The sequence below is a fragment of the Salvelinus namaycush genome, unplaced genomic scaffold (assembly GCF_016432855.1).
Source record: "Salvelinus namaycush isolate Seneca unplaced genomic scaffold, SaNama_1.0 Scaffold411, whole genome shotgun sequence".
Taxonomy (NCBI): Eukaryota; Metazoa; Chordata; class Actinopteri; order Salmoniformes; family Salmonidae; genus Salvelinus; species Salvelinus namaycush.
Window position 1 is genome coordinate 83389 of NW_024061100.1, and position 27856 is coordinate 111244.

The following is a 27856-nucleotide window of genomic DNA, read 5'->3' on the forward strand; positions in this document are numbered from 1 at the left end:
GGAGCCATGACTATGGTGGGGGGACAGGGGAGGAAGGGAGTTAGGAGCCATGACTATGGTGGGGGGACAGGGGAGGAAGGGAGTTAGGAGCCATGACTATGGTGGGGGGACAGGGGAGGAAGGGAGTTAGGAGCCATGACTATGGTGGGGGGACAGGGGAGGAAGGGAGGTAGGGAGGTAGGAGCCATGACTATGGTGGGGGGATTGGGGAGGAAGGAGGTAGGAGCCATGACTATGGTGGGGGGACAGGGGAGGAAGGGAGTTAGGAGCCATGACTATGGTGGGGGGACAGGGGAGGAAGGGAGGTAGGAGCCATGACTATGGTGGGGGGACAGTGGAGGAAGGGAGTTAGGAGCCATTACTATGGTGGGGGGACAGGGGAGGAAGGGAGGTAGGAGCCATGACTATGGTGGGGGGACGGGGGAGGAAGGAGGTAGGAGCCATGACTATGGTGGGGGGACAGGGGAGGAAGGTAGGAGACATGACTATGGTGGGGGGACAGGGGAGGAAGGGAGTTAGGAGCCATGACTATGGTGGGGGGACAGGGGAGGAAGGTAGGAGACATGACTATGGTGGGGGGACAGGGGAGGAAGGGAGTTAGGAGCCATGACTATGGTGGGGGGACAGGGGGAGGAAGGGAGGTAGGGAGGTAGGAGCCATGACTATGGTGGGGGGACAGGGGAGGAAGGGAGGTAGGAGCCATGACTATGGTGGGGGGACAGGGGAGGAAGGTAGGAGACATGACTATGGTGGGGGGACAGGGGAGGAAGGGAGGTATGAGCCATGACTATGGTGGGGGGACAGGGGAGGAAGGGAGGTATGAGCCATGACTATGGTGGGGGGACAGGGGAGGAAGGGAGGTATGAGCCATGACTATGGTGGGGGGACAGGGGAGGAAGGGAGGTAGGAGCCATGACTATGGTGGGGGGACAGGGGAAGAAGGGAGGTATGAGCCATGACTATGGTGGGGGGACAGGGGAGGAAGGGAGTTAGGAGCCCTGACTATGGTGGGGGGACAGGGGAGGAAGGGAGGTATGAGCCATGACTATGGTGGGGGGACAGGGGAGGAAGGGAGGTATGAGCCATGACTATGGTGGGGGGACAGGGGAGGAAGGGAGGTATGAGCCATGACTATGGTGGGGGGACAGGGAAGGAAGGGAGGTATGAGCCATGACTATGGTGGGGGGACAGGGGAAGAGGGTAGGAGACATGACTATGGTGGGGGGACAGGGGAGGAAGGGAGGTAGGAGCCATGACTATGGTGGGGGGACAGGGGAGGAAGGGAGGTAGGAGCCATGACTATGGTGGGGAGACAGTGGAGGAAGGGAGGTAGGAGCCATGACTATGTTGAGGGGACAGGGGAGGAAGGGAGGTAGGAGCCATGACTATGGTGGGGGGACGGAGGAGGGAGGTATGAGCCATAACTATGGGGGGGGGACAGGGGAGGAAGGGAGTTAGGAGCCATGACTATGGTGGGGGGACAGGGGAGGAAGGGAGTTAGGAGCCATGACTATGGTGGGGGGACAGGGGAGGAAGGGAGTTAGGAGCCATGACTATGGTGAGGGGACAGGGGAGGAAGGGAGTTAGGAGCCATGACTATGGTGGGGGGACAGGGGAGGAAGGGAGGTAGGAGCCATGACTATGGTGGGGGGACAGGGGAGGAAGGGAGTTAGGAGCCATGACTATGGTGAGGGGACAGGGGAGGAAGGGAGTTAGGAGCCCTGACTATGGTGGGGGGACAGGGGAGGAAGGGAGGTATGAGCCATGACTATGGTGGGGGGACAGGGGAGGAAGGGAGGTATGAGCCATGACTATGGTGGGGGGACAGGGGAGGAAGGGAGGTATGAGCCATGACTATGGTGGGGGGACAGGGAAGGAAGGGAGGTATGAGCCATGACTATGGTGGGGGGACAGGGGAAGAGGGTAGGAGACATGACTATGGTGGGGGGACAGGGGAGGAAGGGAGGTAGGAGCCATGACTATGGTGGGGGGACAGGGGAGGAAGGGAGGTAGGAGCCATGACTATGGTGGGGAGACAGTGGAGGAAGGGAGGTAGGAGCCATGACTATGTTGAGGGGACAGGGGAGGAAGGGAGGTAGGAGCCATGACTATGGTGGGGGGACGGAGGAGGGAGGTATGAGCCATAACTATGGGGGGGGGACAGGGGAGGAAGGGAGTTAGGAGCCATGACTATGGTGGGGGGACAGGGGAGGAAGGGAGTTAGGAGCCATGACTATGGTGGGGGGACAGGGGAGGAAGGGAGTTAGGAGCCATGACTATGGTGAGGGGACAGGGGAGGAAGGGAGTTAGGAGCCATGACTATGGTGGGGGGACAGGGGAGGAAGGGAGGTAGGAGCCATGACTATGGTGGGGGGACAGGGGAGGAAGGGAGTTAGGAGCCATGACTATGGTGAGGGGACAGGGGAGGAAGGGAGTTAGGAGCCATGACTATGGTGGGGGGACAGGGGAGGAAGGGACTTAGGAGCCATGACTATGGTGGGGGGACAGGGGAGGAAGGGAGTTAGGAGCCATGACTATGGTGGGGGGACAGGGGAGGAAGGGAGTTAGGAGCCATGACTATGGTGGGGGGACAGGGGAGGAAGGGAGGTAGGAGCCATGACTATGGTGGGGGGACAGGGGAGGAAGGGAGTTAGGAGCCATGACTATGGTGGGGGGATTGGGGAGGAAGGGAGGTAGGAGCCATGACTATGGTGGGGGGACAGGGGAGGAAGGGAGTTAGGAGCCATGACTATGGTGGGGGGATTGGGGAGGAAGGGAGGTAGGAGCCATGACTATGGTAGGGGGACAGGGGAGGAAGGGAGTTAGGAGCCATGCCTATGGTGGGGGGACAGGGGAGGAAGGGAGGTATGAGCCATGACTATGGTGGGGGGACAGGGGAGGAAGGGAGGTATGAGCCATGACTATGGTGGGGGGACAGGGGAGGAAGGGAGGTATGAGCCATGACTATGGTGGGGGGACAGGGGAGGAAGGGAGGTATGAGCCATGACTATGGTGGGGGGACAGGGGAAGAAGGGAGGTATGAGCCATGACTATGGTGGGGGGACAGGGGAGGAAGGGAGTTAGGAGCCCTGACTATGGTGGGGGGACAGGGGAGGAAGGTAGGAGACATGACTATGGTGGGGGGACAGGGGAGGAAGGGAGTTAGGAGCCATGACTATGGTGGGGGGACAGGGGGAGGAAGGGAGGTAGGGAGGTAGGAGCCATGACTATGGTGGGGGGACAGGGGAGGAAGGGAGGTAGGAGCCATGACTATGGTGGGGGGACAGGGGAGGAAGGGAGGTAGGAGCCATGACTATGGTGGGGGGACAGGGGAGGAAGGGAGTTAGGAGCCATGACTATGGTGAGGGGACAGGGGAGGAAGGGAGTTAGGAGCCCTGACTATGGTGGGGGGACAGGGGAGGAAGGGAGGTATGAGCCATGACTATGGTGGGGGGACAGGGGAGGAAGGGAGGTATGAGCCATGACTATGGTGGGGGGACAGGGGAGGAAGGGAGGTATGAGCCATGACTATGGTGGGGGGACAGGGAAGGAAGGGAGGTATGAGCCATGACTATGGTGGGGGGACAGGGGAAGAGGGTAGGAGACATGACTATGGTGGGGGGACAGGGGAGGAAGGGAGGTAGGAGCCATGACTATGGTGGGGGGACAGGGGAGGAAGGGAGGTAGGAGCCATGACTATGGTGGGGAGACAGTGGAGGAAGGGAGGTAGGAGCCATGACTATGTTGAGGGGACAGGGGAGGAAGGGAGGTAGGAGCCATGACTATGGTGGGGGGACGGAGGAGGGAGGTATGAGCCATAACTATGGGGGGGGGGACAGGGGAGGAAGGGAGTTAGGAGCCATGACTATGGTGGGGGGACAGGGGAGGAAGGGAGTTAGGAGCCATGACTATGGTGGGGGGACAGGGGAGGAAGGGAGTTAGGAGCCATGACTATGGTGAGGGGACAGGGGAGGAAGGGAGTTAGGAGCCATGACTATGGTGGGGGGACAGGGGAGGAAGGGAGGTAGGAGCCATGACTATGGGGGGGGGACAGGGGAGGAAGGGAGTTAGGAGCCATGACTATGGTGAGGGGACAGGGGAGGAAGGGAGTTAGGAGCCATGACTATGGTGGGGGGACAGGGGAGGAAGGGAGTTAGGAGCCATGACTATGGTGGGGGGACAGGGGAGGAAGGGAGTTAGGAGCCATGACTATGGTGGGGGGACAGGGGAGGAAGGGAGTTAGGAGCCATGACTATGGTGGGGGGACAGGGGAGGAAGGGAGGTAGGAGCCATGACTATGGTGGGGGGACAGGGGAGGAAGGGAGTTAGGAGCCATGACTATGGTGGGGGGATTGGGGAGGAAGGGAGGTAGGAGCCATGACTATGGTGGGGGGACAGGGGAGGAAGGGAGTTAGGAGCCATGACTATGGTGGGGGGATTGGGGAGGAAGGGAGGTAGGAGCCATGACTATGGTAGGGGGACAGGGGAGGAAGGGAGTTAGGAGCCATGCCTATGGTGGGGGGACAGGGGAGGAAGGGAGGTAGGAGCCATGACTATGGTGGGGGGACAGGGGAGGAAGGGAGTTAGGAGCCATGACTATGGTGGGGGGATTGGGGAGGAAGGGAGGTAGGAGCCATGACTATGGTGGGGGGACAGGGGAGGAAGGGAGTTAGGAGCCATGACTATGGTGGGGGGACAGGGGAGGAAGGGAGTTAGGAGCCATGACTATGGTGGGGGGATTGGGGAGGAAGGGAGGTAGGAGCCATGACTATGGTGGGGGGACAGGGGAGGAAGGGAGGTAGGAGCCATGACTATGGTGGGGGGACAGGGGAGGAAGGGAGGTAGGAGCCATGACTATGGTGGGGGGACAGGGGCGGAAGGGAGGTAGGAGCCATGACTATGGTGGGGGGACAGGGGAGGAAGGGAGTTAGGAGCCATGACTATGGTGGGGGGATTGGGGAGGAAGGGAGGTAGGAGCCATGACTATGGTGGGGGGACAGGGGAGGAAGGGAGGTAGGAGCCATGACTATGGTGGGGGGACAGGGGAGGAAGGGAGTTAGGAGCCATGACTATGGTGGGGGGACAGGGGAGGAAGGGAGTTAGGAGCCATGACTATGGTGGGGGGATTGGGGAGGAAGGGAGGTAGGAGCCATGACTATGGTGGGGGGATGGGTGAGGAAGGGAGGTAGGAGCCATGACTATTGTGGGGGGATGGGTGAGGAAGGGAGGTAGGAGCCATGACTATGGTGGGGGGACAGGGGAGGAAGGGAGTTAGGAGCCATGACTATGGTGGGGGGATTGGGGAGGAAGGGAGGTAGGAGCCATGACTATGGTAGGGGGACAGGGGAGGAAGGGAGGTAGGAGCCATGACTACGGTGGGGGGACAGGGGAGGGAGGTAGGAGACATGACTATGGTGGGGGGACATGGGAGGAAGGGAGATAGGAGCCATGACTATGGTGGGGGGACAGGGGAGGGAGATAGGAGCCATGACTATGGTGGGGGGACAGGGGAGGAAGGGAGTTAGGAGCCATGACTATGGTGGGGGGACAGGGGAGGAAGGGAGTTAGGAGCCATGACTATGGTGGGGGGATTGGGGAGGAAGGGAGGTAGGAGCCATGACTATGGTGGGGGGACGGGTGAGGAAGGGAGTTAGGAGCCATGACTATGGTGGGGGGACAGGGGAGGAAGGGAGGTAGGAGCCATGACTATGGTGGGGGGACAGGGGAGGAAGGGAGGTAGGTGCCATGACTATGGTGGGAGGACAGGGGAGGGAGGTAGGAGACATGACTATGGTGGGGGGACATGGGAGGAAGGGAGATAGGAGCCATGACTATGGTGGGGGGACAGGGGAGGGAGGTAGGAGACATGACTATGGTGGGGGGACAGGGGAGGAAGGGAGTTAGGAGCCATGACTATGGTGGGGGGACATGGGAGGAAGGGAGATAGGAGCCATGACTATGGTGGGGAGACAGGGGAGGAAGGGAGTTGGGAGCCATGACTATGGTGGGGGGACAGGGGAGGAAGGGAGTTAGGAGCCATGACTATGGTGGGGGGACATGGGAGGAAGGGAGTTAGGAGCCATGACTATGGTGGGGGGACATGGGAGGAAGGGAGTTAGGAGCCATGACTATGGTGGGGGGACATGGGAGGAAGGGAGATAGGAGCCATGACTATGGTGGGGAGACAGGGGAGGAAGGGAGTTAGGAGCCATGACTATGGTGGGGGGACAGGGGAGGAAGGGAGTTAGGAGCCATGACTATGGTGGGGGGACATGGGAGGAAGGGAGTTAGGAGCCATGACTATGGTGGGGGGATTGGGGAGGAAGGAGGTAGGAGCCATGACTATGGTGGGGAGACAGGGGAGGAAGGGAGTTAGGAGCCATGACTATGGTGGGGGGACAGGGGAGGAAGGGAGTTAGGAGCCATGACTATGGTGGGGGGACAGGGGAGGAAGGGAGTTAGGAGCCATGACTATGGTGGGGGGACAGGGGAGGAAGGGAGTTAGGAGCCATGACTATGGTGGGGGGACATGGGAGGAAGGGAGTTAGGAGCCATGACTATGGTGGGGGGATTGGGGAGGAAGGAGGTAGGAGCCATGACTATGGTGGGGGGACATGGGAGGAAGGGAGGAGACATGACTATGGTGGGGAGATTGGGGAGGAAGGAGGTAGGAGCCATGACTATGGTGGGGGGACAGGGGAGGAAGGTAGGAGACATGACTATGGTGGGGGGACAGGGGAGGAAGGGAGGTAGGAGCCATGACTATGGTGGGGGGACAGGGGAGGAAGGGAGATAGGAGCCATGACTATGGTGAGGGGACAGGGGAGGAAGGGAGGTAGGAGCCATGACTATGGTGGGGGGATTGGGGAGGAAGGTAGGAGCCATGACTATGGTGGGGGGATGGGGGAGGAAGGTAGGAGACATGACTATGGTGGGGGGGGCAGGGGAGGTAGGATGTGTGTGGTGTGGAGGGGGGGGGGATGGTGTTTTTAGATCATGTTTGTGTCATAGGCAGCTGAGAGTCAGTAATGAGCAGGTGATGATGCAGCCTGAAAGAAAGGTGGCAGAGGAGAGGATCAGACTGGTGTATGTTGTAGATAGACTACAGAGTGATTGGAGAATATGCGTAGCGGAGGCCCATACCTTTCTCCACTGAGAGATGCGTATTATTCCTTTGTCAATAAGAGAATCATTCACTTCCATTTGAAAGACTATTATTTGCTGGTGTAAGGGAGGGCAATTGTACTCTTGAGAGAGCTGGCGTGGGTGCAGACTTTTGTTCCGGTCAAGCAGTACTATACTTGTTCTGAGAGACATACAGTGCCTTCAGAAAGTATTTATACTCCTTGACTTATTCCACATGTTGTGTTACAGCCTGCATTCAAAGGGATTAACAGTATTTTTTCACAGTGGTACAACCTCTTTGGGACATACTATATATACAAAAGTGTGTTGATACCCCTTCAAATTAGTGGATTCAGCTATTTCAGCCACACCATTGCTGACAGGTGTATAACATCGAGCACAGAGCCATGCAATCTCCAAAGACATTCATTGGCAGTAGAATGGCCTTACTGAAGAGCTCAGTGAGCACTCAAGCCTAAGATCACCATGCGCAATGGTGTGGTGTAAAGCACACCGCCATTGATCTCTGGAGCAGTGGAAACGTGTTCTCTGGAGTGATGAATCACGCTTCACCATCTGGCAGTCTGACGGACAAATCTGGGTTTGCTGGATGCCAGGAGAACGCTACCTGCACCAATGCATGGTGCAAACTGTAAAGTTTGGTGGAGGAGGAATAATGATCTGGGGCTGTTTTTCATGGTTCGGCTAGGCCCCTTAGTTCCAATGAAGGGACATCTTAACACTACAGCATACGTGACATTCTAGACGATTCTGTGCTTCCAACTTTGTGGCAACAGTTTGGGGAAGACCATTTCCTGTTTCAGCATGACAAAACCCCCGTGCAAAAAGCGAGGTCCATACAGAAATGGTTTGTCTCACCCAACTACACACAATAACCCATAATGACAAAGTGAAAACATGTTTTTAGAAATGTTAAATGAAAAATGTTAAAAATGTTAAATGAAATGAAAAATTAAATATCACATTTACATAAATGTTGAGTCAATACTTTGCAAAAGCACCTTTGGCGGCGATTCCAGATTTGAGTTGTCTTGGGTATGTCTGTATCAGCTTTGAGTTGTCTTGGGTATGTCTGTATCAGCTTTGAGTTGTCTTGGGTATGTCTGTATCAGCTTTGAGTTGTCTTGGGTATGTCTGTATCAGCATTGAGTTGTCTTGGGTATGTCTGTATCAGCTTTGAGTTGTCTTGGGTATGTCTGGATCAGCTTTAAGTTGTCTTGGGTATGTCTGTATCAGCTTTGAGTTGTCTTGGGTATGTCTGTATCAGCTTTGCACATCTGGATTTGGGGATTTTCTCCCATTCTTCCTTGCAGATTTTATCAAGTCTCTGTTCAGTTAGATGGGGAGCGGCAGTGAACAGCAATCTTCAAGTCTTTCCACAGATTTTCAATGGGATTCAAGTCTGGGCTTTTGCTGGACCACTCAAGGACTCTCACATTCTTGTTCTGAAGCCATTCCAGCATTGCTTTGGCTGTATGCTTGGGCTAATTGTCCATTTGTAACATAAACCTTCACTCCATTCTATGGTCGTTTGCTTTCTGAAGCAGGTTCTCATTAAGGATTTGCCTGTATTTGGCTCCATTCATTGTTCCCTCTATCCTTACCAGTCTCCCAGTTCCTGCTGCTGAAAAGCATCCCCATATCAGGATGCTGCCACCAACATGCTTCAAGGTAGGATGGTGTTAGACAGGTGATGAGCTGTGCCAGGTTTTCTACAGACATAGCGCTTTGCATTCAGGCCGAAGAGTTAATTTTGTCTAATCAGACCACATTTGCCTTATGATCTCAGAGTCTTTCACGTGCATTTTTACAAACTCCAGGCATGCTGTCATGTGCCTTTTTCTCAAGAGTGGCCTCCGTCTGGCCACTGTACCATAATGCCTAGATTGGTGAAGTGCTGTAGAGACTGTTGTCTCTCTGACAGGTTCTCCCATTTCAGCCAAGGAACTCTGTTGTTCTGTCAGAGTGATCATTGGGTTCTTGCTTACCTCACTGACCAAGGTCCTTCTTGCCCGGTTGCTCAGTTTGGTCTGGCTAGTTCCATATGTTTTCAATTTCCCAATGATGGAGACCACTGTACTCTTTCAACACTCTAGAAATGGTTTTATACCCTTCCCCAGATATATGCCTCATCACAATTATATCTCTGAGATCTAGGGACAGTTCCTTGGACTTCATCAAATCAAATCAAATTGTATTGGTCACATACACATGGTTAGCAGATGTTAATGCGAGTGTAGTGAAATGCTTGTGCTCCTAGTTCTGACAATGCAGTAATATCTAACAAGTAGTCTGACAAGTTCACAACGACTACCTTATACACACAATGTAAGGGGATGGAATAAGAATATGTACATATAAATATATGGATGCGTGATGGCCGTGCGGCATAGGCAAGATGCAATAGATGGTATAAAATACATTATATACATATGAGATTAGTAATGTAGGATATGTAAACATTATTAAAGTGGGATTATTTAAAGTGACTAGTGATACCATTATTAAATCCATGTATTAAAGTGGCCAGTGATTTGAGTCTGTATGTTGGCAGCATCCTCTCTATGTTAGTGATGGCTGTTTAACAGTCTGATGGCCTTGAGATAGAAACTGTTTTTCAGTGTCTTGGTCCCAGCTTTGATGTACCTGTACTGACCTCGCCTTCTGGATGATAGCGGGGTAAACAGGCAGTGGCTCGGGTGGTTGTTGTCCTTGATGATCTTTTTGGCCTTCCTGTGATATCGGGTGCTGTAGGTGTCCTGGAGGGCAAGTAGTTTGCCCCAGGTGATGCGTTGTGCAGACCGCACTACCCTCTGGAGAGCCTTGCGGTTGAGGGCGGTGCAGTTGCCGTACCAGGCGGTGATACAGCCCGACAAGAAGGTCTCGATTGTGCATCTGTAAAAGTTTGTGAGGGTTTTAGGTGACAAGCCGAATTTCTTCAGCCTCCTGAGGTTGAAGAGGCGCTGTTGCGCCTTTTTCACCATGCTGGGTGGACCATTTCAGTTTGTCTGTGATGTGTACGCCGAGGAACATAAAACTTTCCACCTTCTCCACTACTGTCCCGTCGATGTGGATAGCGGGGTACTCCCTTGTTTTGTTGACATTGAGTGAGAGGTTATTTTCCTGACACACCACACCTCACCTCCTCCCTGTCGGCTGTCTCGTCGTTGTTGGTGATCAAGCCTACCACTGAAGTGTCGTCTGGAAACTTGATGATTGAGTTGGAGGCGTGCATGGCCACGCAGTCATGGTTGAACAGGGAGTATAGGAGAGGGCTGAGAACGCACCCTTGTGGGGCCCCAGTGTTGAGGATCACCGGGCCTTCACCACTTGGGGGCGGCCCATCAGAAAGTCCAGGACCCAGTTGCACAGGGCGGGGTCGAGATCCAGGGTCTCAAGCTTAATGATGAGTTTAGAGGGTACTATAGTGTTGAATGCTGAGCTGTAGTCAATGAACAGCATTCTTACATAGGTATTCCTCTTGTCCAGATGGGATAGGGCAGTGTGATGGCGATTGCATCGTCTGTGGACCTATTGGGACGGTAGGCAAATTGGAGTGGGTCTAGGGTATCAGGTAGGGTGGAGGTGATATGATCCTTGACTCGTCTCTCAAAGCACTTCATGATGACAGAAGTGAGTGCTACAGGGCGATAGTAATTTAGTTCAGTTACCTTGCTTTCTTGGGAACAGGAACAATGGTGGCCATCTTGCGGCATGTGGGGATAGCAGACTGGGAAAGTTTCTGCTCTGGTATAGTTTCTGCTCTGACTGTCAACTGTGGGACCGTATTTAATCATGTCCAAACAATTGAATTGGCCACAGGTGGACTCCACTCAAGTTGTACTGACATCTCAAGGATGATCAAAGGGAATTGGATTCACCTGAGCTCAATTTGGAGTGTCAAAGGGGTGTGAATACTTACGTAAATTACATATTTCTGTATTTCATTTTCAATAAATTTGCAAACATTTAAAAAAAGATGTTTGCAGTTTGTCATGATGGGGTATTGTGTGTAGATAGGTGAGATGTTGATTTATTTAATCCATTTTGAATGCAGGCTTTAACACAACAAAATGTGGAATAAGTCAAGGGGTATGAATACTTTCTGAAGGCACTCTAGGTATTGCACAATGTGCCCTTTTAAACAATGTGTGAGATTTAACGTGGTTCCATTTCAGGGACCTTAGAGAAAACTTGGAGGATTATTGAAGGTAATTACATGGACATGTTTTGCTTCCCCAGTACCTCTCAGGGTATTGAAGCTACTACCCAAATCCCTGTAATTCTGACGTCAAATAGGCCTTTTACGTCAGTATTGGTTCAGTATCCGTGCCCCTAGTAACCATACCGCTGGTACAACCTCTCTGGGACATGTATCTCATGAGGCTCCTTATAAGGAATGTGTTGTTCATTGTCTGAACTGAAGCAACATCAGTTAAATAGTGCAAATATATATGTTGGGCTCTTTAAAATATATTTTTAAAATATTTTATCACTTGGTGTTGCTGCTCTTATTGCATGTATTGGTAACACTTCCTATGAATTACCTCATCATATTTATTTTTATTTTTTTATTTAACCTTTATTTAACTAGGCATGTCAGTTAAGAGCAAATTCTTATTTACAATGACGGCCTACCAAAATGCAAAAGGCCTCCAGCGGAGACAGGGGCTGGGATTAAAAATAAAATAAAATAAAAATATAGGACTAAACACACATCACGACAAGAGAGACCTAAGACAACAACACAGCATAGCAGCAACACATGACAACACAGCATAGCAGCAACACATGACAACACAGCATAGCAGCAACACATGACAACACAGCATAGTAGCAACACAACATGACAACAACATTATAGCAACACAACATGGCAGCAGCACAACATGGTAGCAGCACAAAACATGGTACAAACATTATTGGGCGCAGACAACAGCACAAAGGGCAAGAAGGTAGAAACAACAATGCATCACGCAAAGCAGCCACAACTGTCAGTAAGAGTGTCCATGATTGAGTCTAAGGCATTAAAAACATTAAAACGTGTCGTCATGCACAACTTATGTTCTTATAAGTGGTCATTAACATCTACAACTACATTCACTTCCTGTTTTTACCACTATCCTCTCAGATCAACATAGAGTGTTGTATCAGGCTGACTCATACCTTAGTGCCTGGAAGAAGCAAGACTCTCAAAACAAAGAGTCTCATTAAAAGGAGATTACATTAAGAGGTATTGCTCATTAGCACTTCCAGGCAGTCTGCTACAGTCCCTGTCCTACCAGTGTGGATGAAAGGCACACAGCTTAGAGTCTCAAATCAAAATGCAATCTGCTGTGATGTGCTCTGAGCGCTGTCTTTTTGAAGTTGTTGCACATTGTCCGGTCAATAGATGACCAGAGACCACTTACGCTGTTGAAGGCTTTGAAGAGCTTCTGTTTGGTCAAAGTCACAAGCCAGGCCACCTGATGTCTCCTCTAAACATCACCATGAGAATGGGAAAATCTGAATTGCATACTCCTCGCCTCCTCTCTGCTCTCTCCTTGCCTTTTTCTCAAAACCCATTGGAGGAGAAGTTCAGAGGAGAGGGACCTCTGGCTTTCCCATCCAATGGGTTTTGAGGTGAGGAGAGAGGACGTGAGGAGTATGCAATTGAGATTCTCCCTGTGTCTGTCTGTCACCCACTACCCAAGCAGCTTTTAATCAAGTGAAAGCATTTGATATTTTCACATTTTAATCCCATTAATGGATGAGACCTGGAATACTACAGATTAATGTAATTGTAACCCATTCATGTTCATGAAAATGTAAAAATATCTATGTTAAAACTAACAAAAGATACTCCTGCTTTTTCCTACATCCTCTTTGTTCCAGAAGTTTGTCTACAACCACATACCCTTTGCAAATTCTCACCAAAACCTGAGGGATCCAATTATATCCCAGCAAAGGAGATGCTGTGCTGTTCGCTTCTGTTCTGTTCAACTAGCGTTTTCACACCTAACCGGAGCAAGAAGGAGTGATTTCACCATGAGTCTTGTTTTAAAGTGTGCTTCTCTTAGAGGGATCAGTGCCACTCTTGTGTTGGGTCCTCTGATGTACGGCCGCCTTTGGGAGAGCAATTCCCCTCCAGCTCAATCCTGACATTTGTTAAAGGATACCCCCCAGAGAGCCTGGCTTCCACCCTGCTAATGATTAGTGTTCTGCTGCTACTGGCTGCACAATGTAGGGCTGTAACTGATGGCAACCTCCAAAAGGGGGAGTGGAGGGATACTTCACACTAATGGCCCCAAATAGACAGAATTAATGGAAAAGGTTGAAGTAGGAAGAAGGAAAAGGGTTTTAAGAATACATTGCAATCCGCCCACCCCCTCACCATTACCACCAGCCATTATTGGAAGCGCGGGGCAGGCACCACTTTACATTCAGCGACGCTAGAAGCTATCTATTCATTTGTTAGGCAGGACTGGTACAGTGTGACTACAATGTAACATTGTTCCTTAGTTCTGTAACAGTTACGGTCTAGTATATTTATATAACTAGCATGTTGGAAAGAGAGAGAGAGAGAGAGAGAGAGAGAGAGAGAGAGAGAGAGAGAGAGAGAGAGAGAGAGAGAGAGAGAGAGAGAGAGAGAGAGAGAGAGAGAGAGAGAGAGAGAGAGAGAGAGAGAGAGAGAGAGAGAGAGAGAGAGAGAGAGAGAGAGAGAGAGAGAGAGAGAGAGAGAGAGAGAGAGAGAGAGAGAGAGAGAGAGAGAGAGAGAGAGAGAGAGAGATAATTACTTGACACATTGAAAATAATTAACAAAAAAACAGAGCAAACTAGAATGCTATTTGGCCATAAACAGAGTAAGGAAAGCTTTGACTATGTACAGACTCAGTGAGCATAGCCTTGCCATTGAGAAAGGCTGCAGTAGGCAGACCTGGCTCTCAAGAGAAGACAGGCAACAGTATGTGCGCACTGCCCACAAAATGAGGTGGAAACTGAGCTGCACTTCCTAACCTCATGCCAAATATATGACCATATTAGAGACAGATATTTCCCTCAGATTACACAGACCCACAAAGAATTTGAAAACAATTCCAATTTTGATACTCTCCCATATCTATTGGGTGAAATACCACAGTGTGCAATCACAGCAGCAAGATTTGTGACCTGTTGCCACAAGAAAAGGGCAACCAGTGAAGAACAAACAAACACCATTGTAAATACAACCTATGTTTATTTATTTTCCCTTTTTTTACTTTAACTATTTGCACATCATTACAACACTGTATATAGACATAATATGACATGTGAAATGTCAAATTCAATGTAAACATGTTTCCCATGCCAATATAGCCCCTTGAGAGAGAGAGCGAGAGAGAGCGAGAGTGAGAGCGAGAGAGAGAGAGAGGGACAGAGAACATATATTATTGCAGAGAAATGTAATATTTGTATTGAGCATAAAACTGAAACAGTACAGATTACGGTATATATACTGAATATTCTATATTTATATATTATCTATGGACTAAGACAATTTTCCTCTACAGATAGCTCTTGGAATTAAAGGTTAACACTTTTCTACAACCAAGAGAATGAATTATGTGGAGTTTCTGCTTGTATCTGAACCAAAACAGTATGCTTTGACAGTTTAACTTAGTGATCAGGCAGATCATGGAGATGGCGCCGATAGAGATGGCAGCTTCGCTTCAAGTCCTTAGGAAACTGTGCAGTATTTTTTTTTTTTATGTAATATTTCTTACATTGTTAGCCCAGAAAACCTTAAGTGTTATTACATACAGCCGGGAATAAGTATTGGATATAAGAGAGACGTCAACTTACCAGCACAACCGGCACTATGACCAGGAATACGACTTTCCCAAGCGGATCCTTTGTCTGCACCTCCCAGGGCATTTGAACTGATTCCAGAGGCCGACCCAAAACAATGCCGTCGGAGGAGAGGGTGCCGGAGCGGTCTTCTAGTGAGGCTTTGGATGCATGCACACCAACTACCGCTTCTGAGTATATGACTTGCTAATGTCCAGTCCCTAGTTAACAAAGTCAACAAAATTAGGGCAAGAGTTGCTTTCCAAAGAGATATCCGGGATTGTAACATACTCTGTTTCACAGAGACATGGCTAGCTGGGGACATGCTGTCGGAGTAAGTACAGCCAACGGGATTTTCAGTGCATCGCGCCAACAGGAACAAACATCTCTCTGGTAAGAACAAGGGTGTGGGTGTATGTTTCATGATTAACGACTCATGGTGTAATTGTAACAACATACAAGAACTCAAGTCCTTTTGTTCACCTGAATTCCTCACAATCAAATGCCGACCGTATTATCTCCCAAGAGAACTCTCCTCGGTTATCGTCACAGCCGTCTACATCCCCCCGCAAGCGGATACCAAGACAGCCATCAAGGAACTTCACTGGACTTTATGCAAACTAGAAACCATATATCCTGATGGGCATTTATTGTAGCTGTGGATTTTAACAAAGCTAATCTGAGAACAAGGCTACCTAAATTCTAGCAGCATATCGATTGCATTACACGAGCGAGTAACACACTCGACCACTGCTACTCTATCATCCATGATGCATACAAGGCCCTCCCCTCCCTCCTTTTGGCAAATCTGACCACGACTCCATCTTCTTGCTCCCCTCCTATAGGCAGAAACTAAAACAGGAAGTGGCCGTGCTTAGGTCTATCCAACACTGGTCTGACCAATCGGATTCCACACTTCAAGATTGCTTCGATCACGTGGACTGGTATATTTTATATATTTTATAAGGAAGTGTATAGGAGATGTTGTACCCACTCTGACTATTAAAACCTTCCCTAACCAGAAACCGTGGATTGATGGCAGCATTCGCGCAAAACTGAAAGCACGTACCACCGCATTTAATCATGGCAAGGCAACTGGAAACATGGCTGAAAACAAACATTGTAGTTATTCCCTCTGTAAGGCAATCAAACAAACAAGTGTCAGTATTGAGACAAAGTGGAGTCGCAATTCAACGGCTCAGACAGGAGAAGTATGTGGCAGGATCTACAGACAATCATAGATTACAAAAGGAAAACCAGCCCTGTTGCAGACATCGACGTCTTATTCCCAGACAAATTAAACATCTTCTTTGCGCACTTTGAGGACAATACAGTGCCACCGACACGGCCCGCTACCAAAGACTGTGGGCTCTCCTTTTCTGTGGCCGACGTGAGTAAAGCATTTAAATGTGTTAACCCTCGCAAGGCTGCCGGCCCAGACGGCATCCCTAGCCGTGTCCTCAAAGCATGCGCAGACCAACTGGCTGGTGTGTTTACGGACATATTCAATCAATCCCAGTCTGCTGTCCCCACATGCTTCACGATGGTCACCATTGTTCCTGTTCCCAAAAAAGGTAACTGAACTAAATTACTATCGCCCTGTAGCACTCACTTCTGTCATCATGAAGTGCTTTGAGAGACTAGTCAAGGATCATATCACCTCCACCCTACTAGTCACCCTAGACCCACTCCAATTTGCTTACCGCCCCAATAGGTGCACAGACTATGCAATCGCCATTACACTGCACACTGAATACCTATGTAAGAATGCTGTTCATTGCCTACAGCTCAGCATTCAATACCATAGTACCCTCCAAACTCATCATTAAGCTTGAGACCCTGGGTCTCGACCCCGCCCTGTGCAACTGCGTACTGGACTTCCTGACGGGCCGCCCCCAGGGGGTGAATGTAGGAAACAACATCTCCACTCCGCTGATCCTCAACACTGGGGCCCCACAAGGGTGAGTTCTCAGCCCTCTCCTGTACTCCCTGTTCACCCATGACTGCATAGCCATGCACGCCTCCAACTCAATCATCAAGTTTGCTGACGACACTACAGTGATAGGCTTGATCACCAACAACGACGAGACAGCCTACAGGGAGGAGGTGAGAAACAGGGAAGGGTAGTCAGGTAGCTCTAGAACCCTACAGAGACAGGGAAGGGTAGTCAGGTAGCTCCAGAACCCTACAGAGACAGGGATTGAGAGGCAGCTCCAGAATCCTATGGAGATAGGGAAGGTTGTGTAGGTAGGTGGCTCCATCCAGGTCCAGCTACATCTCTAGCCAGTCCCTGAGGAGAACCTACAATACAGTACCTACTCTGTGTGTGTGTGCATCTGTGTCTGTGAATGTCTGTAGTCATCTCAAAGAAGAAATTACAATCAGGTAAATCCATAACTGGTTACATCAATGGTAATGTGTGATATGAATTTTCTGTTTGAATCTCACCAAGCAATCCATTATTAATATTCTGCCTCGCAGTCAATACCAATCGATTTAGGAAACTCTGAATATATATTGTGTTTGGCCTATCATTGGTCAATGTTGAGTCCACTGTGGTATTACTATGAGTTCTCATCAAAGCAAAGTAATGCTCAGTTTCTCTCTTTCGGTTATCAAAACTATGGTCACCCTCCTGCCAAAACACCGTCCACAGACTTTTTGTACCCTGTTCATACCTGCCTGTTCATGCCTGCCTGTTCATGCCTGCCTGTTCATACCTGCCTGTTCATGCCTGCCTGTTCATACCTGCCTGTTCATGCCTGCCTGTTCATACCTGCCTGTTCATACCTGCCTGTTCATGCCTGCCTCATGTTGGACTTTTTCGGGAACGACTGTGTTTTCTTTTTCATGTCGTGATTAAACAAAATTTTCTATGCATATTTCATAAAGAAGAAGGTAATTAACATAATGAGATTTTCCATGAGCGGAGCTCTGCTCGTGCGCCCGCCAGGGAAACATTTCGTGGATCGAGGCTGTAGTTTGAGTTCGTAACTAACGAGTTTTGGTGTCACGATTTGGTCTCGGCCCTCTCTCTCTCTGCGAATGGGGACGGTGTCGTGGTTTGGCTCATTAGTCATGAATTGAGACGGCACCACATTATCACTGCGTGATGGAGAGTCATTTCACACAGTCACCAGAGAATAGACTTTAATGTGTCAAATGAGAACCATTGACTCCCAAATGTCATCCATTTTGCTCCAAATATGTTATTTTTCACGAAAACTGTATAACGTACATCAATTACCTTTTTCAGTCCTGCTTTTGGCTCACCAAGATGCAGTTACAAAGCGGTATAGACCATGCCAAATTGTTGCAACACTGGATAGAAAGACACAGGTATCCCCCCAAAAAGATTTAGTGAAGGCTGTTTGTACCTGATGATAAATGAACACATTCAACTGCTGTTCTTTAATGAGCAAGCGGACTAGACTGGCAACACATACAGGACACACCACACAGTGTACCTCCACCTCTGACTACTACCTACTCTACAGCTGCCGTGTTGTTTTGTGCCAGAATTCATGCCCCAATAAGAGTTTCTCCCTGACCGTTTTCAGACTGAGTGTTCATACTCTTACTACTCTTTCAAAAAGTATCTTAGATATGAGGACTTTCCTATGCCACTTTGAAGAGGGTGCCCAATTAAGCACTAATGATCATGGGATGGCCCTAAGTGCAGATCTTTTGTTACTTCTCGCTAGGCCTAATTGGGGCTGGTGTATTCCAATGGGGGTCGAAACAGACAGGAAACCAGTATCTTCAACATGGGGGATAATCTGTGACCTCTCATAGCTACAATTTATCATCGCTGCAGTATCAAACAAGTGTTCATTAATTATGCATATCTACAGTAGAACATGGGGGGGAGAAGAGATAATTGCTGATCAGAAGAAGATTTTACTTGTCTCATAGGAAATATGTTACATAAGAAACCTTCCATTAATGATCAGTTTGAATTCAGGTCTAAGGGAAGACCCAACCAGTTTTGTCATTGTACTAGATTGCTTTTGTCCCTTCTTATAACTGTTATATGCACCGTGCATGTGTTCATGTGCTGTTTAATGTACAGCTGACCTCTTTATCTGATGCCTTCGCTGCAGAAGACCTTGACCTTGACATTGTGAATAAGGAGCATGATTAGTCATTACTTTTGGTAAATATTACATGTGAAGCTATAGAAGCAGATAAAAAGCCGAACACTCTATTGGACAGAGAACATTAGTTGACAAGAAGGATAACAAGAACAGCTCTTAATTTGACCAACAGCAGGAAGATAATCCTGCAGCAACAGGAAATGTGAATTATTGTGTGGATTATAATTAATGGATATTTTTGTAGGGGGTGATACATTTTTAGTTAGGGCAAATCAAGTCTGACACAAGTGGAAATTGCAAACTTTAGAAGCCTTTTTAAACCTTGACTACACTACAAGTTTTCATTTCCTGCTGTGATCAAATTAAGATTCAACATCTGAATAAGAGTATGAAGTATCTAAAGCACTTCCTGGGTTCCTACCTCCTCTTTTGTAAAGCCTATTTATGTTGCCAATGCATCTTACGGTATACAGTGCCACCACCACCACCAGTTATTTGCCTCTGAGTTAAAGGCTTTGAACAACAATGACAGATACATACAAATACAGATTTCAGTGATGCCATATGTTGTACCCAAGAGTATGTTTCATTGCAGCGCGGATACATTGTTTTAAGTTTATGGTAAATAGGCTAGCACTTCACAGAATATGGATATTAGATGTATTCTCTTGGTGTAGTCTGAGAATACACTAAGACTAAACCGAACGTAGCCACTTTAAATGCATCCGGAGCGTATATGCAAGTTGGAAACCGGGCGGCTGAAAAACGAGCGTCCTGTCAGCTTGGTACGATTAAGCTCATCATGACAGGATAGCACTTCCAGTCACACACTACATATTTCCCCTTGTCCTCCCTCTGTTGCTGGCTTGATCCATCTAACTCAACATCGAGGTTGAAGGAAATTCACCAATGGATTATTTATAGGTATTTTGTTCTGCTGTGACGAGTCGTCGGATTAATCTGACATATGAATCTGACATATGTAAATAGCTGCTAAGATATCCGTGAACGGTACTGAAGACCTTCCCTACATAACAGGGAATAAACCGGGGTTTGGGGTAAATACCCATCCAACCTGAATCCGTGTTCACACTGTAGCACAGCCAGTCTAGTCACTGACGTGCTTGGTCCACAAGGTACTGAAGCCGTTATCTGGGATTAAAAACGGTTGCCAGGGTAAAGTTTTGAAGTAGATTGATGTTGGAGGCTTTTGGAGAAGGGGATATCCTTCAACAGTTTCCCTCTGTCTACTGCTTCTACTTCCATACTGTGTCTGCACTGTATTCTCATCTCACTCTTCAACGCTGTGCTCGGGTTTATGAAGACATTTTGATAAGTATATGGCTCAATGGACAAATGTCAGAAGTGTGGAAATGAATTGTAATGTGTGTTTTCTTTTTATCTTCCAGCCCCTCTGACAGACAAGCCTCCAAAGATCCTGTTCCCTTCAGAAAGCAAACTCAGCATCCTGGAGCTGCAGACAGGTAAGACACCAACGGGTTTATGTTCCCAGACAAGCACTGTCTCTGTGTGCTACTTTAACCAAAGATATGGCCACTATTAGTACCACAGTACTGTTTAACTTAGTAGATCATTTTACAAGGGGATATTTGCATTGATTCAAGATGGGAAGGCTTTACACTCAGTTTAGCCTGCTGTGAATAGAAAACCATCCAGTGTGGTTGTTACTGAGATTACTAGGACAACTTACACTGAGTGTACAGAAACTGCTCTTTCCATGACACAGACTGGCCAGGTGAATCCAGATGAAAGCTATGATCCCTTATTGATGTCACCTGTTAAATCCACTTCAATCAGTGTAGATGAAGCGGAGGAGACCGGTTAAAGAAGGATTTTTTTGCTTTGAGACAATTGAGACATGGATTGTGTATGTGTGCCATTCAGAAGGTGAATGGGCAAGACAAAAGATTTAAGTGCCTTTGAACGGGGTTTGGTAGTAGGTGCCAGGCGCACCGGTTTGAGTGTGTCAGTTTCATGTGTGTATCAAGAATGGTCCAGCACCTAAAGGACATCCAGACAACTTGACACAACTGTGGGAAGTATTGGAGTCGTGTTGTATTCGGTGCCTGTGACTAATAAACTTTGATTTGATTTGAGTCAACATGGGCCACTCAGTATAGTCCACTCAGTATATATCACACTACTTGATATGAAAGATAAAATTGCCAGCCATGCTTTATTTGGAAGGCAAAATCAACTTGGACACAGGGAGAACTTGAGAGCCCTGCAGCGATCCGACATGTTTAATTCTGTATGTTCTCTGAATGGCGAAAAGCATCTGATCTGGTTTACCTCAACATACAACATGGACGCTGTCTGTGTTTGATCACCTGGATAATATGGGGAATGAACCTTTCTGTCATTTAAGATGGGTTGATGTTAGTATTCCTGCTGATGATTGGCCTGGATCGCTACTGGAGTGACTGAGCATGAATGATGCTCTTTAGTGTGCCTAACCAGCCGCTCATCACAGGGATACATGGGATACTTCCTGCCACGCTGTGATTGGCCCAGAGCACAAACAGCTGCGGAGGGAGAGAAAATGGGTCATGATGGAGGTTTCCCTCTGATGTAAATGTGTCACGGTGATGAACACAGGAGGCGGAGGTACAACGTGGCAATCAGGAAAAGAGGTGCGAGTCATTATGTGGTTTAAAAGGATGCCAGATAAAAGCTGGGCTGGGTTTATCAGATAAAATGTTTGTGGATGGAGGGTGATTCTACGCAGTCCATTCACTGACAGTGCTAAGGCCAGAAGCTTATAGGCTATACTGAGCAACAAAGGCAGCAGTCAAATCACAGATTTAATTTTTTTACTTCCCTGAAGGTTTCTGCATTTTCTGACTGAGAAAATTCACTGTTGATCTCCTCTGTATCCAAACATGTTTCAATATGGAAGAGATCAGGTTTTGAACTACAGTGTAACTGGATTGGTGGGGGTCCTGTGTTTTAATGCTCACCCGTGCTTTGATATGGTTTCCCAGTCACATATTCATAATATATGTGGGGGAGCCTGTTTGAAGTTCCAGCTATACAAAATCCTGTCACTTACTCTCATCGTCACAGTAACATGTTCATGTCACCACCTCAGACAGGGTAGTAAGTAAGGGGGTAGAAAGTGGAGAGAAGGGTTGGAGAGGGAAGGAGAGGGGGTGGAGAGGGGAGTGAGGGGGTGGAGAGGGGAGAGGGGGGGTGGAGAGGAGAGAGAGGGGAGAGAGGGGGTGGAGAGGTGAGAGAGGGGGTAGAAAGTGGAGAGGGGTTGGAGAAGGGAGAAAGGGAGTCAGGGGGTGGAGAGGGGAGGGTGGGAGAGGGGGTGGAGAGGGTGGAGAGGGGAGGGGTGGAGAGGGGAGAGAGGTGTTTGAGAGGGGGTAGATAGGGGCTAGAGTGGGGAGAGAGGATGGAGAGGGGAGAGAGGGGGTGGACGGGGAGTGAGGGGGTGGAGAGGGGAGGGTGGGAGTGGGGGTGGAGAGGGTGTAGAGGGGAGAGGTGGGAGTGGGGGTGGAGAGGGGAGAGAGGGGATGGAGAGGGGAGAAAGAGGGGGTGGAGAGGGCAGAGAGGAGAGAGAGAGGGGATGGATAGGGGTGGAGAGGGGAGAGAGAGTGGATGGAGAGGGGAGAGAGAGGGGGTGGAGAGAGGGGATGAAGGGGGGGTGGAGAGGGGAGAGAGAGAAGAGAGATGGGAATGTTTAATATTCATTCCCGCATAAAATATAGAAACATAAATGGCTACAGTTGACAGTTAATTAGGCGAGCACGAGAAAAGGAGGAAGAGAAGAGAGGAGGAGGGAGGGAGAAAGGGAAGAATAGAGAGAGGAGGAGTGAGGGAGAGAGCAGGAGTGAAGGAGGGAAGGAAGGATGATGAGAGATGGAGGAAACGAGAGGAGAGTAATGGGGGGGACAGGAAAAATGACAGAAGAGACAGCAGGGAGGAAGGGAGAGGAGAGATGGAGAAAGAGGAGAAGGAATGGAGGAGGACAGGAGATGAAAAGAGAGGGAGCCGTAAACTGCAGGCCCAAATTAATCAACACCTATTTTTTCTTTTACCATTTCACAATCGATTCCCTAATAGTTATTTAATTAAAACGTGTTGTATAAATGCTTGCTGTGGCCCTGGGTGGGCAGCATTACTGTGTCTCCTCAAGGCCCGCCCAGCAGAACAAATCAGATACATCATTGTGTCGGTGAGTCTGTTACACCATTAGATGCATTATGTTCACAGTGTTGCATTGTGGGACTGTATCCTCCTTGTTAACGCACTCTAGGTGTGTTCTCATGAGAGATTAGTCAGCAGAGGAAATGGTGAACCTGTATTGACCTTTGGCAGCCTAAAGAAGTGATGACATGTTTGCCTGCTAATGTAAATAACATCCCACCCTTTCTAAAAGTAGACCAAACAAAAAGTAATGTGTTTCACCGCGGTCCTGATCCAGTGTCTGTATTTTCCCAGGGATGGATGTTTCATGATGCTTTTATCATAATGCTCTTAGTATAGTCAGTGAGTACAACAATGTACAGTACCTTCTATCCAATGAGAATAGTGGTGACTCAGAGACCTCATTTAGGAGCACCCTCCCTCCCACTCCCCCACCCCTTCATAAAGAGGAGCACCCTCCCACTCCCCCAACCTACCCCTTCATAAAGAGGAGCACCCTCCCACTCCCCCACCCCTTCATAAAGAGGAGCACCGTCCCACTCCCCCACCCCTTCATAAAGAGGAGCACCCTCCCACTCCCCCAACCTACCCCTTCATAAAGAGGAGCACCCTCCCCCTCCCCCACCCCTTCATGAAGAGGAGCACCCTCCCACTCCCCCACCCCTTCATAAAGAGGAGCACCCTCCCACTCCCCCACCCCTTCATGAAGAGGAGCACCCTCACACTCCCCCACCCCCACCCCTTCATAAAGAGAAGCACCCTCCCCCACCCCCACCCCTTCATAAAGAGGCGCACCCTCCCACTCCCCCACCCCTTCATGAAGAGGAGCACACTCCCCCACCCCCACCCCTTCATAAAGAGGAGCATCCTCCCCCAACCCTTCATGAAGAGGAGCATCCTCCCCCAACCCTTCATAAAGAGGAGCATCCTCCCCCACCCCTTCATAAAGAGGAGCATCCTCCCACTCCCCCAACCCTTCATAAAGAGGGGCATCCTCCCCCACCCCTTCATGAAGAGGAGCATCCTCCCACTCCCCCACCCCTTCATAAAGAGCAGCACCCTCACACTCCCCCACCCCTTCATAAAGAGGAGCATCCTCCCACTCCCCCACCCCTTCATAAAGAGGAGCACCCTCACACTCCCCCAACCCTTCATAAAGAGGAGCATCCTCCCCCAACCCTTCATAAAGAGGAGCACCCTCCCACTCCCCCACCCCACCCCTTCATAAAGAGGACCACCCTCCCACTTCCCCACCACCCCTTCATAAAGAGGAGCATCCTCCCCCACCCCTTCATAAAGAGGAGCATCCTCCCCCAACCCTTCATGAAGAGGAGCACCCTCCCCCAACCCTTCATAAAGAGGAGCATCCTCCCCCAACCCTTCATAGAGAGGAGCATCCTCCCCCAACCCTTCATAAAGAGGAGCATCCTCCCCCAACCCTTCATAAAGAAGAGCATCCTCCCACTCCCCCAACCCTTCATAAAGAGGAGCACCCTCCCCCACCCCTTCATAAAGAGGAGCATCCTCCCCCAACCCTTCATAAAGAGGAGCATCCTCCCACTCCCCCAACCCTTCATAAAGAGGAGCATCCTCCCCCAACCCTTCATAAAGAGGAGCATCCTCCCCCAACCCTTCATAAAGAGGAGCATCCTCCCCCAACCCTTCATGAAGAGGAGCACCCTCCCCCAACCCTTCATAAAGAGGAGCATCCTCCCCCAACCCTTCATAAAGAGGCGCATCCTCCCCCAACTCTTCATGAAGAGGAGCACCCTCCCCCAACCCTTCATGAAGAGGAGCACCCTCCCACTTCCCCACCACCCCTTCATAAAGAGGAGCACCCTCCCCCAACCCTTCATGAAGAGGAGCACCCTCCCACTTCCCCACCACCCCTTCATAAAGAGGAGCACCCTCCCCCAACCCTTCATAAAGAGGAGCACCCTCCCCCAACCCTTCATAAAGAGGAGCATCCTCCCCCAACCCTTCATAAAGAGGAGCACCCTCCCCCAACCCTTCATAAAGAGGTGCATCCTCCCACTCCCCCAACCCTTCATAAAGAGGAGCATCCTCCCCCAACCCTTCATAAAGAGGTGCATCCTCCCCCAACCCTTCATAAAGAGGAGCATCCTCCCCCAACCCTTCATAAAGAGGAGCATCCTCCCCCAACCCTTCATAAAGAGGAGCATCCTCCCCCAACCCTTCATAAAGAGGAGCATCCTCCCCCAACCCTTCATAAAGAGGAGCATCCTCCCCCAACCCTTCATAAAGAGGAGCACCCTCCCCCAACCCTTCATAAAGAGGTGCATCCTCCCACTCCCCCAACCCTTCATAAAGAGGAGCATCCTCCCCCAACCCTTCATAAAGAGGAGCATCCTCCCCCAACCCTTCATAAAGAGGAGCATCCTCCCCCAACCCTTCATAAAGAGGAGCATCCTCCCCCAACCCTTCATAAAGAGGAGCATCCTCCCCCAACCCTTCATAAAGAGGAGCACCCTCCCACTCCCCCACCCCTTCTTAAAGAGGGAAACAGTAATTCCCTCTGCTAAAGTTTGCACAATGCCTCACTGAATGTAATGGTAAACGATTTCCGGTTTTATGTCCTCCAAACCCAGCAGATGTGATCACTCTTGTGGAAAATAATTAGTCTTGCATTATTACGGTGGCTGGACTGGCGCCCATCAGCACACAAGGGCAATAAGGATCTCATCCTTCACCTCCATCCCCCATCTCCTCCCCCTCCTCTCCTCCTTTACCACCATGCCCCCATCTCCTCCCCCCTCCTCTCCTCCTTCACCACCATGCCCCATCTCCTCCCCCTCCTCTCCTCCTTCACCACCATCCCCCCATCTCCTCCCCCTCCTCTCCTCCTTCACCACCATGCCCCCATCTCCTCCCCCTCCTCTCCTCCTTCCCCACCATCCCCCCATCTCCTCCCCCCTTCTCTCCTCCTTCACCACCATCCTCCATCTCCTCCCCCCTTCTCTCCTCCTTCCCCACCATCCTCCATCTCCTCCCCCCTTCTCTCCTCCTTCACCACCATCCTCCATCTCCTCCCCATCCTCTCCTCCTTCCCCACCATCCCCCCATCTCCTCCCCATCCTCTCCTCCTTCCCCACCATCCCCCATCTCCTCCCCCCTTCTCTCCTCCTTCACCACCATGCCCCCATCTCCTCCCCATCCTCTCCTCCTTCCCCACCATCCCCCCATCTCCTCCCCATCCTCTCCTCCTTCACCACCATCCTCCATCTCCTCCCCCCTTCTCTCCTCCTTCCCCACCATCCTCCATCTCCTCCCCCCTTCTCTCCTCCTTCACCACCATCCTCCATCTCCTCCCCCTTCTCTCCTCCTTCACCACCATCCTCCATCTCCTCCCCCCTTCTCTCCTCCTTCCCCACCATCCTCCATCTCCTCCCCCCTTCTCTCCTCCTTCACCACCATACTCCATCTCCTCCCCCCTTCTCTCTGCTCCCTCAGTGTAAGAGAGGAAGGTCTTCTCAGAGCTAACAATGCAGCCTCTGCTGGGTCAGTGACAGAGAGAGGCTTGCCTCAGACACACACACACACACACAGCTGGTTTGATCTTTTCTAAATGATGTTGGTCCTTTGTGGAGCTGACTGGGTGGGTGACATCCTCTGGCCTCATTGTCCTCCACCAGGCTGACATTTCATCTGTGTCTGATGGAATTGAGGCCTGTGTCAGTCAGACCAGAACAAACAGCGACCACTCAACCAGGCCAGCTGTGTTGCCTGTGTGTTGGTCTCCAAAATGGCACCCTATTCCCAATGTAGTGCACTACTTTTGACCAGAGCCCCTCCTCTCTCTCTAAGCACTGGTCAAAAGGAGGACTAGGGTGTCATTTGGGAGACCAACACACAGGCAACACAGCTGGCCTGGTTGAGTGGTCGCTGTTTGTTCTGGTCTGACTGACACAGGCCTCAATTCCATCAAAAAGGAGAAAAGGAGGAGAGGAAGGGGAGGAGATGGGGTGTCATTTGGCCTAGCAAAATGTAATTGAAAAGACGGCTATGCCCGACAGTCTACGTTCAGTTTTGAAAGTTGAAAATACATATTTTTCATGTCATTTAGGTTTGGATGGAACTTCAAAAAAACGTAATTTCAATGTACTTGCAGGCTTTACATATAGACGCAGTATAAAAAATTGGTCTATGAACAATTTTGTTAACAATCGTACATCACTTCAGTATTTACACATAGTATTTATTTACAACATTCACAGACTAATTGTCTTTATTCCACTACTGAAGAAGCATGACTCTAATAATCTTATTCATATTTTGAGCATCCAGAAGACAAAACATACATGTTGCATTATTTCATGCCTCAATATTAAGTGAATTAATGGTGCAACCAACTGATATACTGTTTTACAGTTATATTGTGTACAAACAATGGAGTAAACAGTTTTATATTTGGGGTTGGATATTGCATCCTATTCTTACTCTTTTAATCAATGGCATCAACATCCTGCAAAACCAATTAACCCAATCAACCGACCAATCAACCGGATCTTGCAAAACAAATGAACAAATATATGCAAAAGCAACACATATCTCGGTCCATATTAGTATGAAAAACAGTATAAATTCAGTATGTATCTTCCACTATGTCAAAAGTG

General features: G+C 49.5%; 1 protein-coding gene across 1 annotated transcript in view; it reads left to right on the forward strand.

Moving 5' to 3' along the window:
- Positions 1-27856, forward strand: part of LOC120041186 (proline-rich extensin-like protein EPR1) — a 64954-nt gene that overhangs the window by 9955 nt on the left and 27143 nt on the right. Inside the window, exons 2-3 of the mRNA XM_038986124.1 lie at positions 20459-20533; positions 23824-25748. Coding sequence (XP_038842052.1) covers positions 20459-20533; positions 23824-25748 — 2000 coding nt within the window. The remainder of the gene's footprint in view (positions 1-20458; positions 20534-23823; positions 25749-27856) is intronic.